The 18,333-nt window shown below is 37.4% G+C and overlaps 1 protein-coding gene across 1 annotated transcript in view; it reads left to right on the top strand.

The window, feature by feature from the left end:
* CNTNAP4 (contactin associated protein family member 4) overlaps window positions 1–18,333 on the top strand; it is a 234,948-nt gene that overhangs the window by 119,879 nt on the left and 96,736 nt on the right. Inside the window, exon 4 of the mRNA XM_004437095.3 lies at window positions 3,349–3,496. Coding sequence (XP_004437152.2) covers window positions 3,349–3,496 — 148 coding nt within the window. The remainder of the gene's footprint in view (window positions 1–3,348; window positions 3,497–18,333) is intronic.

The following is an 18,333-nucleotide window of genomic DNA, read 5'->3' as shown; positions in this document are numbered from 1 at the left end:
ACTGTACACACTTCCTATTTCTATGTCTTACTTTATTTTACTAATTATTATACAATTAATTCATGCTCATTAAAAAATCCAGATATGACTGAAATGTGTTGAGTAAAAGTCCCATATCCCCCAGCTCACCATTTCCCTCATCCTTTGTAAGAAATAACTGCTTAAAATTTTGACTGCCAAGATATTTCTATTATTTATACAAACTAAGTATATTATATTTCTTCTTTATGTTCTCAAAATTCAGATAACTCATAATCAGGCAAAATGTGAAAGGTTGCCATTTGTAGATGTCCCCATTCCACTTACCTGTCTGTTGCCACTGTCACTATGCATCTTTTCTCCTAATCCCATAAAATGCTGAGATCATCGTAGTGGCATCTATCTAAATCTATGAACTTACATTAATTTTGAGAAAATGTAAGATCTTTTGGAGGGTTATGTAATTCATCATCCAGCTGTTCTTGGCAAGAAATCATAATTAGAGTTTGTATTAGACTGCCAGTGACACCCAGGACAATAGAATCAGAAGAATAAGAAGATCTGATGAGGATTGAATGTCTATAGACCAGGTTCTCAACCCTGGATGCACATTACCCTGATTACGAGAGGCTGTAAATATACACGCACACACATACACACACACAACAATGCCCAGGGTATGAAATTTTGAGTAGTGGAATAGAATGGAACTTTCTAGAAGGATCTGGTTATCAGAGTCCAATTATCTGTGGCATTAAACAGTGTTCCCCTATTTATGTCCTGGGAAACATTAGCCAGGAGTGTGGGCCTAATGTGTTTGAAACACACTGGATAACTGGCCCTGTCCTAGGAGATCCAGTGCACATTTGCACATTCACATTTGACATGCTCTGAGAGATCCTGTAATTAAGAAACCTGCTGAATTTTGTTTTGTTTGTTTGTAAGCCCAGCCTTTCCCAAACATACACATCCATCAAATATTTTATTGAGAACCACTTTGAGCCAAGCCATGTTCTAGGTACTATGATGGAAGGCGGTAAAGGTCCCTGCTTTAATGGAGCGTGTCTTCTAGTGGGATAAGATAAACATACAAATAATAATCAAACAAAAGAAGACCACCAAAATAATGGGTAATAAGAAGGAAATAAAATGGGAAGACAAGATGTGGGGGTGCCAGGAACACTACTTTAGAAGCTGTGATCAGAAAGGGCCTGTTTTAGGTGGTAATGTTTTGGCCAAGGCCTGAAATGACGAGAGAAGCTGGTTGTGCAAAGATCTTGGGGCAAGAACTTTCAGAGTAGAATGAACAGCTGGTGCAAAGGCCCTGAGCAGGACTGAGCCTGGCTTGTTCAAGGAGGTCCAGTGTGGTTAAAACATCATGGAGGATGTTGCCAAAGACTGTATGTTTGACGAGGAGGTTGGATTTTGTTCTAAGTAGTAAAGGAAGCAGGGGGGATGACATGAATTAATTTGCCTTTTAAAATCTTACTGACCACTCAAAGGGGAAGAGATTAGGGATGTAGATGGGGATGGTGACAGGGAACAGAAGAATTAACAAAATGAGGAAGAGGCCTTTGAGGTAGTTCTGGTGAGGTAAAGCTTTGTTGAACTGGGTGGTCATAGCTGAGATGAAGAGAGATGCCCAGATTTTGGATATAATTTGGAGGTGCCATCATGGAGCTGCCTGTGGTGTGTGAGCCTGAAAATTGGGTGTATGGCGTACTGAGGGGTGGGGGCAGGAAGTAGAGAATTGATTGATAAGGGGAATCAAGTCAAATTAACTTGACCATGAAACACCCAACCCTATTTTTTAATGTATTAAAAAATATTCTGGTAAATGCCAGTAGAGGGATATTGGTGAAGTAGAAAGAAAAATAGGCAAATGGATAGACTGCCTGGGTATTGGTACACCCAATGCGTCTGCCTTTGCTTTGGATAATCTACGTGAGGTTGACTTTATTTGTTGACCCAGTCATGGTAGCGGCATTATCCCTTATTTTGTTTCTACATTGTTACAGTTAAAAAAAGGAGGAGGAGGAGGAGAAGGAGGAGAGGGAGAGAAGAAGGAGAAAGGGGAGGAGGAGGAGGAGAAAGAGAAGGAGGAGAAGAAGAAAAAAAGTTAAATAGAAGTTATTGAGAACAACTTCTGTTTCATCCTAACTTTTCCTACGTGAAGCCTCATAGCATGTCATGTAGGAGGAAATAAAAGCTTGGCTGTTAGGTGCTGTAGAATGTGGGGTTTGGAGGTTTGCAGGTAAGCTGTGTGTTAGGTAGATGTATCCTGATACCGTGGAAGGAACATAGCTCCTGGTCTTACCGTATAATCATTTTACAAACAACAGAGCTTTTTTTTTTTTCCCACCTTTCTGACCTTTAATTTCCTCTCTGCTATTTGACTGTTCTACTTAGCATCGTCCCAAGTCTATCTGGGTTTCAAATTCTAGAGTCTGTAAGTCTAATTACAGGTCTTTCCAAATTATTATTGCTTCCAGTTTCTCTTAACCACTTTTTTTTGTGAGGAAGATCAGCCCTGAGCTAACATCCATGCCAATCCTCCTCTTTTTTTGCTGAGGAAGATTGGCCCTGAGCTAACATCTATTGCCAATCCTCCTCCTTTTTTTCCCTTTTTCGCCCCAAAGCCCCAGTAGATAGTTGTATGTCATAGTTGCATATCCTTCTAGTTGCTGTATGTGGGACACAGCCTCAGCATGGCCGGACAAGTGGTGCGTCAGTGCGCGCCCAGGATCCGAACCCGGGCCGCCAGTAGTGGAGCGAGAGCACTTAACGGCTTAGCCAAGGGCCTGCCCCACCCTTAACCATTTTTAATGTGCATATGCGACACTGCTGTGAGGTTTAACAGCCCGTCGTCAGAGTGTGGTTGTGACTAGAATGTTGGGTGATCCCTTTGTTTATGCTAATAAGGAAGATGAGAAAGCGAAACAACAGAAGCATGTCGTAACTTTTCTCATTCATCAGTGGTGTGAGCAACTTCTTTGCTGAAACAGATCCTAGTGTTTAAATACTGGAAGAAGATTTTCTCAATGTTTTGCACTGTTCACAGTGTTAACAATTTTTAAGCTTAATCTTCATTTGATAGAAACAACTTTTATCGAGGGTATCGTAGTTGAAAGCTGGCTTAATGAGGATGGTGGAATTTAAACTACTTTTAATATAAAGAAAAGTTTGGGCAATAGTAACTTCCGTGGATGGAGTGAGATTACAACATAACTGTTAATATGATTTTCTTAAAGAAGGTAGCCATTTTATAGTAAAAAAGCAAATCAGACATTGCTCATAGATGTTAGAGCTGATAAAGTGAAACAGACATACTCCAGATACATTGATTTCTTTCTTTCCCTTTTCTTCTAGGGTTTTTCAGGAAATGCAAATGCAGACAGTGTTGTGTACTATAGACTCCAGCCCTCCATCAAAGCGAGGTTTTTGCGCTTCATCCCTTTAGAGTGGAACCCCAAGGGCAGAATCGGAATGCGCACCGAGGTGTTTGGATGTGCATATCGTAAGTGTTTGTTTATCCAAGACACTGAAATAGATATCAAAGGGGATGTTTTAAAAGCCAAACTGCACGCTGAAATTGACTTGATAGCTGTGTAAAAAGATATAAAAACACGAATGGTTTTTGTGGAAAGCTTTTTTTTTTTTGTGCCTGTACATGCCAATCTTGACTTTAGGGTTCAGCTTTTATATTTTAAATCAGAATTGGAAGCATTTTAGAGCCAGCACTGATGGTCTAGTGGTTCAAGTTCGGCGCTCACCACTTCACTGGCCTGGGTTCGCTTCCCGGTCATGGAACAACACCACCTGTCTGTCAGCCATGCTGTGGCGGTGTCTCACATAGAACTAGAATGACTTACAACTAGGATATACAACCATGCAGTGGGGCTTTGGGGAGGGGAAAAAAAAAAAGAGGAAGATTGGCAACAGATGTTAGCTCAGGGCAAATCTTTCCCTGAAAAAAGATAAAAGAAATGGAAACATTTTATAGATAGATAGGCCGATATCAAGATAGATACAGATACATGTTTGTAGAGATATGTGAATGCATTTATCCAAATCTAATATTCTTGACTAGATCCTAACTTTCAAATATTAGAGCTTTCCCCCCATGGATGATATTTGATGATGTTTCATTTGAATTCCTTGAATTTAATAAGAAAGACAGTGTTTGATTTAGTGTAACCAATCAGCTACTATGAGACCAAAGAATGTTTTTCTCTCTAGCCTAAAAATAATATGTCATGTAACTCACTTATAAACATGCCATGCCCTCAACATAAATTAATAGAAAATGTAAAGACCTCTGCCAAAAATAAAATATGTTTGAAATACTTTTACATGGAAAAGATAGAAACCACAGATTTCACTTAGTCTCCTCTTAATGAAGCATTTTATTATATGTTTTTGTGGGGCAGGGACCTAAGAGTTATTGATGGCACACCTCAAGCCACACCATCCTGTTAGATGCTCTTTTATTATAGAACAATGAGCTAGTTAATATGATCTACAATTATCAGACGAGCAGTCTGAGGTTTGGAGAGTTTCAGTAATTTGCCCAGCATCTCACAACTAGTACACAGAAGAATCCAGAATAGAACGCAGGACTGTTCAATTCCACTACATCATTATCCCTCCAGTAAACCTTTATTTTTTAGCCACTGAAGCTTTTTCCACACATATTTTATCACTTTGTGATGTAAGTAAAATTAGGTTCTGGTTTACTTTATTTACATAAGAGGAAGGCATGTTGTAAAGAGGGCAAGCAACTTGTTGGAGTTGTCTAAACTGTGTCAGACAGAGAAACCGTGTTGTGAAGAATGCACAGGTCTCTTTGCATACTTAGTGGTGTTCCCAGTGCCCACCCCACCATCAAACATGATCACTTAACCCACCAGGAGCTACAGAATAATCATAGTGTTAATATCAATAGTAATAATAATAACAATAGCACTAATAGTAATAGTATTTTTATAATTCTAGAAATAGAAAAATTTTTTCTTGAGACTTTATTATATGTCTGGTACTATATTAAGCAGTTAATGTATAATTCCAAAAGAAGTCCAGATAAGTATTATTAGATAACTACTCCATCTCCCCACTTTGCAAATGAGGAAGCTAAAACTTACAGAGGTTGACTTGCTTAAGCCACACGGATAGGAAGTGACAGAGCTGGGTTTGCAGCCAAGTCTGCCAGACTCCAGAACCCAGGCTCATGCTCATTTCCTTCCAGCTGTTGAATCACAGAGATGAGCCATGGGCAGCTTACTTCTCACCATTTGTCCAACTTACTGCTGGCTTCTTGGCTTTAACTCTCCAGCTTAGCTGCTCCTGTTCTGTGTTAGCTCCTTCCTTCACAACTATCACACTTGAATAAAACTCATCCTTAAAAAAAATATCCCACCCAAAATTGAGATTCTGGAACACAGAACCTTAACAATCAGTTTTATTTGTCTTTGGATCATAGAGTTTAGCAAAGTCCATGCCACACGATGGACAATTGGCAGAACAAACTTCAAAATGCTTCATATTTCAAGTTATATTCTCTACTTATTCAGAGCATCCACTTTGCAAAATATTCACTAATCATAGTGTAATAATAGCTAACAGTTATTGAGCATTTATTCTGTCAGATTCAGTTTTTATAGACATTCTAATTTAATCCTAAAAATCACCCATCTAATAGTCTTAGAAATATTAAGCAATTTTCCCAATAGCACACATTTAATACGCATTCAATCTAGTATGTAAATTCCTGATTACCTTAACAAGACTATTGATGTTGTTTTGTGAAAACTCAAGTACCACTCATAAGGTCCCTATGGAAGTGACTGCTGAGCTATGGGTTCCTTTGAGTTCCCTGCTGCCATGTGCCAGATGATAATTCAAATTCTCTCCCCTACTCTATTGATCTGCAACATTGTGGAGCGTTCTTTTCGCTGTGACTTCATTTGCTGTCTCTTGGAGTGAGCACATTGTCCACGTGTTTAGTCAGCGTCCTTTGTTCATAGATGCACAGTTGAAAGAGCAGTACTGGGAGCCAACATGATTTTAAACTCAAACATAAACACATATGGTAAAACCATATGACAGTATTCAGTGTAAAATTGCTATTGTATAATTTTGGATAAAAGAGAAAAAAATAATAAAGTTAATGGAAAAATACTCTCATAGATTACCTAAAATAACCCCGAAATGGGTTGGGTGTGATTGCCTTATAGGAATGTATTTGATCAAATTGACTTTAATTCCTCAATTACACTAGGCCTAGAGGTTTGCGTGCAACCAGCCAGCCTGTGTGTCCACATTGCCTGTACCAAGTTAATGTGGCTCTTGGGTGGGCTTTGCCTGAGCCACTCATTCAAGAGTGGTGTACACTTGGGAGTTTCAAGTCTCCTGACATGAGGGAAGTGAACCTTAGAGAAATTAAGAATTTTGTCCAGAATTACACTGCCTGCGTTAGATCTAGGATTTTAAAATCAGATCGATCACTTCCGAAAGCCAGTGCTCTCAATGACTACATGAATCATACATGTACTCATCTTTTGAGTGTTTATTGACACTTGCTAAAAGAGAACTCTACTAGGTGTTGAGCATAGGTAGAAATTCTAAAGTAATATATATTTTCTTGGTAATGATGGGCATGTGTAATGTTGTAAAATTATACAGACTCAATGCAAAATATTGTAGCATGAGTGTAGGGTGTGAGAAACAAAGTTATTGGTAAATTGAGATTAGTATAAGAAAGTTTATAGCAATAGGCTTTGAAACTAAGATGCAGATGTTTTCACATGGGAGGCTGGAAGGTTGCCCAAATAGGAGAAGTAGTACCCCAGGCAAGCACAGGAACGAGGGTTGCTCGGAGGATCTTTTGTATTTGAGAATGGTCATTCAGCCTGAAATGAGGGCTACAGGGTGGAGGGTTAAATCTGGAGGCAAACCTTACTTAGGAGGCTTTTGACCTTGCTTGTGCTTCTGACCTCAAACTAGAGGACCAGCAGTTAGGAGAGAGGGTTCTCTTCACTTGAATCAGATTCAAAATATACTGAGAATCTTGAATCAAGACAGCTTAGTGATTGTATGTGAGGGGACACTGAGTTATCAGATTTGAACAACTATCTGGAAGGTGGTACCATTTACTGGGAGGGGGCGCTGGAGAACAAATGAGTTCTGGAAGGGAACAAGAGAGAGAATTAATTCTGTTGCTGACTCATTGAATTCAAGTGTGAAATATGGAAGGTTGGAACTCTAAACCCTCTGGGTTGAAGATATATAATTGAAACCTATATAAATATCATTATTGTTATTAAATCATAACATTTCCACTGATTGCATTACTGTTAATAATAAAAGTATAAGATGCTATGTTTGAACAACTACTCATGTCTTTGAAAAGCAGAAATCTGGCCGGCCTGGTGGCATAGCTGTTAAGTGCGCGCTCCGCTTCAGCAGCCCGTGGTTCGCAGGTTCAGATCCTGGGCGCGCAGCGATGCACCGCTTGTCAGGCCATGCTGTGGCGGTGTCCCATATAAAGTAGAGGAAGATGGGCATGAATGTTAGCCCAAGGCCAATCTTCCTCAGCAAAAAAGAGAAGGATTGGTATCGGATGTTAGCTCAGGGCTGATCTTCCTCAAAAAAGAAAAAAAAAAGCAGAAATGCATTTCTATCATAATTAAAGCAGGTACATTATACTGTTTTTCAAGTAGTGTGCATTTTTGTGCCAGGCCCCCTTGTGCCTAATACATGTATTGGCTGAAGTTACAGATGCAAGCCTGTCCTGTGAATATTGCAGGGAAAGTGGCTATTGTGAAAACCACACATGATTTTATTACCCTCTATCCCAATGACTTAGAGCAGTAACTTGTTATGAAGGAGCATCAAGTGAATGGAAAATCCATATCAAAGAGCATGTTCTACTTTTATGTCAGTAAACTTGAAGTTGTTTCCTGAGTAATGAGAGAAGTAGAAGCTAAATTTTATGGGTTCAAAAGGAAAGTATAAATTTCAGATGTCTTGGCCATAGCAGCTGTGAACATGTTTATAGATCCAGACAAGAGATGTAGGTAAGGAAATAACTTGTGGAAGAAAGAAAAAGAAAAGAAAATGTTTGATGATAAAGAAATACTACTCTACTAAATGTCCCAATGGAAAGTAAACAATGGTAAACAAAGACAGAGAAAGGAAAATAACTGGGTGAAAGTAAGTGTGTCTGAGATGTCCTTAGGAAGTGGCAATTAAGCCACGGAAGATAAGGTTCTTTAATTGTGGATGAATTGCTGAGGCAGTTGCCCTTAATATAAATTCTAAGTTTCTTTTCTCTAGTCCTTGTGTAAACATCCTCATTTTGCAATCTGTGATCTTCTCTTCCTCGTCCTCAAAGGGGTAAGGACATCTGACTACCCAGCCATACTGAACTAATTTCAGTTTCTTTGGCATGCTATAATTTCATGATTTTTCTAGTCTTAGGATCTTTGCATGATGCCTGAGGCAATCACCACACATCCAGCCTTCATTCCTCTACCTGGATAATTCTTTTACTCATCGCCTTTTCTCAGCATAGAAATCACTGTTTCTGAAAACTTCTCTGACACCCCACATTTAGGTCGGAGGACGTTTCCACCTACTCCTGGAACAGCCATTCTGCTCCTGATTGTATCATGAACACATTATTCTATATTGTAATTGGATATTCCTTTTTTGTTATTAGTCTTTTGGATTGATGAATGCATAAAAGGAGGTAGGTTTGGTGAGCCTCAGGAAGGCTTTTCCCATCATCCTGGTGGCATTTTCACCTGTTAAAGATCAGGCATAGAACACAGGGAGAGCTGAGTGAGAAGATTGGAAGAGAAGAGAAGTATAGATGTGTTAAACTCTTGTGTTTATTTGCTTAAATGCTGATTGTTTAAGAGAAAATTATGGGTTTGATTTAATAAATCAAACATAAGCCAATAATTACAAAACTCATGTTAACTTAAGAAAAAATAAGAATGTACATTTTATAATGTAAAAAAATATTGAAAGTGAGAACTACTTACATCAGTAGATTTCAGTTTAGAGAACATATTAATAGGAAATATAAGCAAGTAGCATGAGAAGTGGAAATATTCACCTGGGTGAAAAAAAACACTGAGAGAGAATTGGATAATTGATTCAGGATACTGATCTCTCATACCACATGTCTGGTTCGGGAAAAAAATGAAAAGCAGTAAATTTGTTAGATTTAAAATAAAGAATAGTTATAATTGAATTCAATGCCTATTTATTAAGCAACTCCCACATGTTAACTGCAAAATCCTGACCAAGGTGAATTAAATACAATCCCTGCTCTCAGACTGTTTATCAGCCAATGCCGTAGCTGAGGAATCTTGTTTTATGTCAAAGTTTAAAAAGAAGATAGATTCTGGTTGGCATAAAGTCGAAGAGGATAAATTCTAATTCTTCGCAAAGTTTATAGTCTTAAGATTTTAATTTGATGATAAGTGAAGTTATATTAAAATTAAAACAAGGTTGACTGTTATAATACCAGGAAAGAAGGAAACTATGAAAACTTACCAGGATGTGTGAAAAGAACTCGGAGCAACTGAGGAGTCTCTCACTGACGAAAGATAGAAATGCTTTACCATCAATAAGGATAGTCACAGCAGTTTTGAAACATATTAAATATGTTTAAGTGAATGGGTTCACGATAATACAAAAAAACCCTCCACAACTCATTGGTCACCTATGAGAGATATTAAGGTACCAAGTAGTTATTTTGAAAACTGATAAATGAAGGGAAAACATTAAGCATTTATCCTACTTTTCTTATGTAACCAAAGTTCAAGGTTGCCAGAGTGGCTAGAAATTTAGGGTGGAATAATGAAAAGGAGGGAGTCAGAGAGGGAGAACCTCAACTCCTGCATACAAATCCCCCTTAAATCCTTGGCTGATTCCTGAACTGCATGTTGCTGAGATGAGGCGCTAAGGAGCCCAGGTGAAGGCAAGAGCTGGGAGATTCAAGTCGTAACGAGTTTGGCATCTGCCTAGTGCTGGGAAGAACACCTTTGGAGTTCAAGTACTGCCAATTAAGAGGGACTTGTTAAACACCTTGGGCTTCTAACTGAAAAACCAGAAGGGCATTGCCTTAGGAGTAAAGACCACACCCCAGGACCAATTGTTAAGCCCTAGGGCTAAGGACAAAACCCAAATGGACCTGTCCCAACAAAACCTGGAACCAAGCTTACACAGGGTCAAGGTGATCTGACAGTAATTCAACTCCCTGTGGACTTCTTGCGTTTACTTCCTGCCACCACCGTGCATCCTTCCCCAGTCTCTCCTACTCTCCCAACCCTCCTCACCCTCTCCCATACTCGTTCCCCTCTCCTTCCCCACTTCCTCCTTCTTTCCTGACCCTAGATATTTTCATAGTTGGTCATCTACTCAGTTCGAGTATCACTTCCTCAGAGATGTCATCCTTAACAACCTAATTTAGATCTCTCTGCTCCAAGCTCTCATATAACCCTGTCCTTTTTCTTCATGCTCCACTTACAATTTGTAAATATATCTGTACACATGGGATGAGTTACCTGAGGTCTTTCTTTTCTGCATTGGAGGATCTCTGAGGACAGAATGTGTTCACTGTTGCAATATCAGCTCCTACTGTAGGACTTAGCACAGTAAATGTTCTGTAACTATTTCGTAAATGGATGAATTAAGAAAAAATCTGATTAGCCATGATATAAACCAAAAAATGAATAAATATATAAGAATCACAAATTTATTACACTCATACAGTAGCAATCGATTAAAGGAGAACTATCTCTGAGATGAACATATGAGATTTCAAATGTTATTATTAAAATGATAATAATAGCAAATAATACATGTTGAGGCATTTTGATACTTCCGTTTGATACTCACAGCATCTTTGTGTAGTATGAGAGGCTGGAATTATTCTCCACATATTCCTAATAAGGAAACTGAGAATCGGCATGTAAGTGACTTAGTGACATTATGAAAGTTACAAACAAATATTAGAAACAGAAATCTAAGTTACATCCTCTAGTGACACACTCAAGTGTCCTTGTGGTAGATGATACCGATTTCAAATCTATTTAAAAGGTTAATTTAGATTGGTATTTAAGTGGCGGTGATCGTGTTTGTTCCCATTACCTCCTGCAGTGTTGTCACTGAGCTTTTAACACAGTCTATTAAAACCATGACAGTAAAGTCACCTTTTTTCTGTGGTCATATACAGCACTTAATCCCGTGCCTTCTTTCTTTTTATCGTATTAATTTTAGTTGTTTTAAACTTGAGTCTCTTAAATCATTCTGTGTTCTTTTATGCTTCTATGCAAAAATAGTACAATCTATTTCCTGTTGATTTCTCGAGTGCTTGGTCTCTCCTCTACGTCTCTTTAAAACCTAATTCAGTAATGCAGATCTCGAGTGCCTATACATCACGCTATTGCTTTAATATTTCACTATATGATAGTGTAACGGCGACTCAGTCTGATTTATGTTTCTTAGAAGTCAGAATTGGACCTCTGTTCGTTTAGTAATTCCTAGGTAGCAATTTTCAAATAAAGAAACAGTATGATCAGTGTTTAAGACTGACTTCATGTTTAGCCAAGAAGAGTTTGGTCCATAGCTGTTTTCTCCAGTGGTAGCACTCTTTTTCTATTTGTATTTTTAGGGTGATTCCCAAAGAATTAATAGGAGAAGACTCTTGTGTGTTTTTCAAGAACTCTTTCATGACCTTCAATAAAGCCAATTTTCTATCATTCAAGAATTTGTTTTCCAGTTCACATATGTTCTATTCTAATTTTTCTCTTTTAAGTTTCTTAGTCAACTGACCCCATCAATAATGCGATAGTTTAACTCACAGAATCAGTTTCTTCCTGAAACATCTTTCCGGGACAAGTTGTTACCACCTCCACAATTTTCTGCGAGTGCCACCTATAGAATAAATAAATACAACATATTCATTTTCCATGGTACAATTTGATATGCAATGAGGTTGTTCATTTTCAGAGAATAGGTTTCTATAACCTACTTATGCTTCTTGTTAAATAACCCTCATGCTGTCATCTCCCTCAGGATCACTCAGGAACCTGTATTCCTGGGTATGGCTCTCAGAGATTCTAATTTGGTGGACATCAAACAGAGCCCAAGATGTTGAATGTTTGTGGAGAGACCCCACGAGATTCTCTTCGGTTGATTCTAACATGGTGGAACCATGGAGCTCAATTTAAGAAAGCATGCTCTTGAATATGTTTTTCTTAGTCATCCACTTGGGGGGTGGGAGGACATTGCTTTTTCCAGTGGCAACCTCTCACAGTTTGAGAAGCCTCAATCTCCTGGAGCAGGGGTAGGATGCAGGAGGGAGAGAAGGATACCAGGTCAAGTGGAAGGTATTGCAATGAGAAGCGTGTTTGCATGTGAAATATGCAGAGGTAGGAAAACAGTTTGCTGCCCACAGAGGTAAAGCATTTCTGCAATTTAGTTGACATCCTTCTCTGAGGCTGAGTGGATCTACTCCTCCTGCACATGTTAGAAATCATTCCGGACTCAGCCCTGATGCAGAAGAGAAGCTCTGAGCACCAGCATGAATAATCACATCTCAGGGCTGTGTGTCTCCCCCACTAGACTGTAAGTCTCCTTGAAAAAAATGTGCTTTGTTTTCATGCATTGCTGTGTATTCCACTGTATTCATAGAAAGGTCTCCATTAATATGTGCAGGAAGGAGCAGAGAGTGCACATTTCAGCAATACCACTCCTGACACAACTCCCTGAAAGAAATTTGTATATTTTCTATTGGAAAATCCTTCATTCCACAGAAAATTGTATTTCTGAATCATGCAAATAAAGCAGATTATACTTCTTTTTCAGGGTCACAGGGAGAACCGATATGAGAGTAGGGCCTGCAGTTGTTGTGAGTCTCTTCTTTCCTTGATTCCCGCTATAAATGAGAAGATTTGAGATGGAGATATTCACTGAGGAAGATTCAGGTCACTGACAGTTGCTGTGGTGAGTCAGCTCAGGCATTTGCTGACAGCCACAGAAAAAGCCACAGAACCCGCAGATGGCTCAAAATCATTCTGCTGCATGACCTGGTGATGACATCAATAATTGAGTATTTCTTGTGCACTTCAGAAATTCATTATTTTTTAAAGAGTCCACTTTTTAAAAATAAATTCGCCAAATGTATTTATTAAACTATTTTTGCTGTACCTCTTTTTCTGCCCAATATTCTAATAACAAATATTAGCTTTAGTAGTAGTTAACATTTATTGTATTCTAATTATGTGCCAGCAACTCTTGCAGAAATTATGCAGATATGCATTCATACAATAATCCTGTGAAGAATATGCTATTATTATTCCCATGTTACAGATGAGGAAACAGGGACAAGGAGGTTAAGTGACTTGCTGTGATAGAGAGAATAATGCCCTGTGACTAGCAAATATATTGCATTATATGACATAGGTACTTTACAGATGTGATTAAATTCAGGATCATGAGATGGGGAGAGTATCCTGGGTTATCAGGTGGGCCCAGTGCAATCACAAGGGTCCTTATAAGAGAGAGGTGAGAGGATCAGTCAGAGAAGGGGATGTGACTGTGAAAGCAGAAATGAGAGAGAGATTGGAAGATGTTGTGATGCTGATCTTGTACTTGAAGGAAGGGGCCATAAACCGAGGAATGTAGGTGGTCTCTAGAAGCTGGAAAAGGCAAGGAAAGGGATTATCTTCTAGAGACTTCAGAAGGAAAGCAGGCCTAGCCAACACCTTGTGTTTAGGACTTCTGAATTCTAAAACTGTAAGATAATAAATTTGTATTGTTTTATGGAACCACCTTTATGATCATTTGTTATAGCAATAATAGGAAACTCATACACTTTCCCAAGGTAGAGTGAAGGTTCAAACCCACACAGACTGGTTTTCTTAACTACTAGGCTAAACTGGAATATCCACTATGAAAAATGGCTGAAAAGGAGCTAGACTAAGAGAAGGTGAACATGTCAGAACAATTCACAACTTGTTACTAGAAAATTAGAGTTCATGCCCTTCCCATGGTGAGCCAGAGTATGACAGGCTTAATTATTAGTTATTAACATTGATAATATTATTATTAATATTGATAGTAATATTACTAATATTGATAATAATCCAATCACGAAAATTTAACCTCAATTAATAAGCATATGAATGAACAAATTTACAATTAGAAAAATAATTCTTGGGCTGTCTCTGTGGCTTAGCGGTTAAGTACGTGTGCTCCGCTGCTGGCGGCCCGGGTTCGATCCTGGGTGCACACCGACTCACCGCTTCTCCGGCCATGCTGAGGCCGCGTCCCACACACAGCAACTAGAAGGATGTGCAGCTATGACATACAACTATCTACTGGGGCTTTGGGGGGAAAAAATAAATAAATAAAATTATATAAAAAAAAATAGAAAAATAATTCTTCCTTCGCATCAAGTAACACATCTCCTCCTACCTCTTTGGATTGTAAATCTTCTACTGTTATCAATTTTGTTAACCTATGATTTCCAGTTTTTCCTATAGTCAATTTTCTAATACCTCTGCTTTTCCTATTTATACAATTCAACTGTGTACAAAAGGTTCTTTTCCCAAAAGTGTTTGACAAAAGACGGGAACAAATGTGATACTGACTTAATTTAAATATCAGTATTACTTTGGATGCTTAATTTAGTGTTTCTAAACAAATATTGAGTTGGATTAATTTCATTAATAGTATATACTCAGATCTTTTATAGGTTAGTTTCAATATAAAGAAATATTGTTATAAATCATCTGAACTTTTTCTTTTGGGAGAATGTGTTTGCATTGGTGGTGCTCTTTTAAGAGTTCAAAAATCTAAGAATCTTTGTGGAATAGTAAAACTAAATTTACCCTGACCATTACCGGTGATGGCTAAGACTCGAAATGTTGCTTCCCCAGTCAATGATGTGAAGCCCAAGTGTTCTTTTTAAGTTAGTAGTGTTAAAAGTAAAATTTTCAAAAATGTAAAAGCATGACTCTCGTTCAAATATAGAATAAACACATATCAAAGATACATTTGATTCATTAAAGAGGGAATCAGAAGGATAGTAAGGCAAGGTCAAAGAAGATTCAAGAGACTGAATGCATACGGGAATCCAAGAAAGAATATTGAATTACTACTATTACTTGATTAGCACACAAATGGTTTTATTGTCCAACAGCACAGTGAAACCATAACCTTTGGGGATATATTTTGTACCAGACAGAAATCATTTGCATGTCTACTGGGAAAAAAACCTACAAATTAACATGTAACTCTGGCTCTGATCTGTAATAAATAGTAAAATCAGACGTTTATTACTTCACCTACAATTATAATCTTTAAACGATCCTTAGAAAATGCTCCAGTATGATACTGAAAGGATGAGAAGTTATTCCTTTGATTTATTCCCAGTTTTTCCAGTTTTTCTGAACAGTGGTAGGATCACTTTCAAGAGAGACTGTATACCTCTCTCTCCAGCATCCTTGGAGTGCTACATGCTGACCATACGTAGAATTCAGATGCTCTCTCTCTGTCTCTCTCTCTCTGGAAAGATTAGTTTTTTTTGATAGTTCCAGATTTTTATATCATTAACTCATGTATCATAACTGAGTGTTTTGTGGTTATAGTTTAAAACTGCATGCTTTTAATATATCAGATATGTTGTATAAATGGCTATTTATAACAGTGACTTATATTAGACCTATTAAAAGTGATTTTTCTGTCTAGTGTACTACTGTTAGGAACCATCCTGAATTTTTTTTCATTTATGAGAATCCTTGTAAATTGCAGGTATGTATCTTCAAGTTTTCCTGTACTGCATTGACTCCCATTCTGAATCATATGTAGCTTTTCTGTTCTCCTGAAGGGTATTGTTCACATGCACGTGAAATCTGACAAGTGATTGTAGCCAGTTTGTTGATCCCTCTACTTCACTATTTTCTTGCTTTCAGGCCCCTTGTTTCTAGGTGAGCCCCCCTTCACTCTTACTTCCTCCTTCTGAAAGCTAAATTACTTACTGTCATTTTAGTTTCTCAGCAATTCTCAGAGTTTTTTTCAGGACAGTGAAGAAGAGAATGTGTTGGGAGAATGTCTAGGCCTCTTGGAATTAAATGTTCTGAGTAATTCTAGTTTATGGGGACAAATACAGAACTTAAAGATCGAGAAGAGTAGGAAGATTATTGGTTATGATCTGCTTTAGTCTCAGGTTTCTACACCTGAGAACTGAGTTTCCCCAACTGCCTTAACTAAATGACCTCAGTCTTCTGTTAATCTTGATCAGAAGCCCTGTTATAGTCTGTAATGATTTTATGAATTTATTTGTTCACTTGCTAATTATTGTCCATCTTCACTGAATATAAGCTTCATGAGAGCAGGGACCACTTTGGTGTCAATCGGTCTTTTTGTTTCAGCATCCAGCACAGTGCCTCAACATGATGGGCTAAATAAATATTTGTTGAATGAATACATCAGATTATGTAGTGTTATACCTGTGAAGTAAGAAGAAAGTAGGTAAGAGTGAGAGAAAATGGCAAGTGGCTTCGGTTTAAGAGATCACACAGTATTATACCATTGCTTTAGGCATCAATTTTCTGATATGTTTTCACTATCCCATTTTGCTGATGGAACTATGCTGGGCACAAAGCCTTAGGTGCTATGAAAGGTTAGTATGACCATTGCAATGTAATAGTAACAATAGTGAAGAAGAAGAAAAAAGAAATAGGAGGCTAAAATAACACAGGTGAAATGTTTACTAGAAGAGAATTCTCTTGGTAGCTAATTCCAAAAATAGACTTTATCTAAAATAAAATCATTAATAAGATGGTTGCCTTGAAGCGATACATTGACGCCGAGATAACTGCATTGCTCCAAATATGTCAGCATTTAAAGTCTATCTGATTGGAATTTTTCTTAATTTATTGTAATCTAATAATCATGGAACATATTATTTGTATTTGACACAGAGTTATGTTTTTGCCATGCACATTCATTCAGCTATCTAACAAGGAATAATTGTTTGGTTAACGTTCTTCTTTCTACCGAATGCAATGTTTATTCATGTGCACTTGGTGAATGAATTCTTTATAAGCACATTAACAAGATGTGAAAAAAATCAAACCTCTGAATTTTCAAAAGATAGCTGCATAAAGTAGTTGAAAAAAAATTCGGGGGGTGGTGACTATAAATAGTTCACATTAAATATGATGGATAATCTGAATGAAATGCGTATTTGGGCTTACAAGTAGCTGTGATAATTTTGTCAAAAGAAACAAGATGAGTAAACTGTAATGTCATTTTGTTGACTGGGAAAAGTCAGCTAACCAGTTGAAAAATAGATTCATATTTTATTGGGTTTCCCTAACCTCTTCATTTGTTACATAGATGTACTCTCAAGGGTAATTACCTTTTTTTTCTTTTTTTAATCTTTGACTTGTGAAATGTAAAAACCACTGCTAGGCTTTCTGAGTATTATCAGTTCTTTTTTGTGTCTCTTGTTCAGGGTGCAACCAATTTTGACAGATGTACTGTTATGTTACCGGTATAACATGACAGTTTTTTTCAGATGAACTGAATAGAAGTGATCTTAACAATGAGTAGATAAGACACTGTCAGAAAGATGAAAAACATGTCAATGTCACAGTTATGACATAAATGCAGCAGAACAGCCCTTATAATATCAATAAGTAAATGTCTTTTCAACGATGCCCTCGAAAAGACAGAAAATAGCATTGCTCTTAAATACTATTACTTAGCCACAAAAATAATAAAATAAAGCAAAACACAAAGGTCTGTTTAATATTTACTGGAGGTGGCATTTGATGAGTCTGATGTACTTGTGTGTATTTGTAGGCAAATCTTTTATATATGGCATGTATAAAAGAATTTCGAGATATCAAAACCACTTTTTCAGGAGCTAAGAAACCATTTAACTTCAAAATTTCAAGAACATCATTAAAAATGTTGATTGTGAGATATGCAAAGTGGTTTTATGGATATTGATTATAACCTTTTTCCTGATTTTCTATTTTTTATGGAATGAGAAGAAATAGCCTTTAATAATACATGAGAAAATTAGGAATACATTTCAAAATGTATTAAAAGATCATGAGTTTTGTAAATAGGTTAGTAAAGACTAGGATGGAATCAATCCCATGTATCAATAGAGAATTAGGCATTTGCTGGTTGCATTTTCGCTTGTTATGACAGGTCTGGAGCTGAACTACGTATGTGTGTATAATGATCTCTGTCTATATATACATTTAAATTCTTTAACAAAAAACACTTTTATCTTTAGAATGACTTTTAATGTCTTTG

Source organism: Ceratotherium simum, chromosome 30 (assembly GCF_057802395.1).
Source record: "Ceratotherium simum simum isolate JZ-2026a chromosome 30, ASM5780239v1, whole genome shotgun sequence".
Classification (NCBI taxonomy): Eukaryota; Metazoa; Chordata; class Mammalia; order Perissodactyla; family Rhinocerotidae; genus Ceratotherium; species Ceratotherium simum.
Note: the sequence above shows the minus strand (reverse complement) of the source record. Positions and strands in the feature narration are given on the sequence as shown.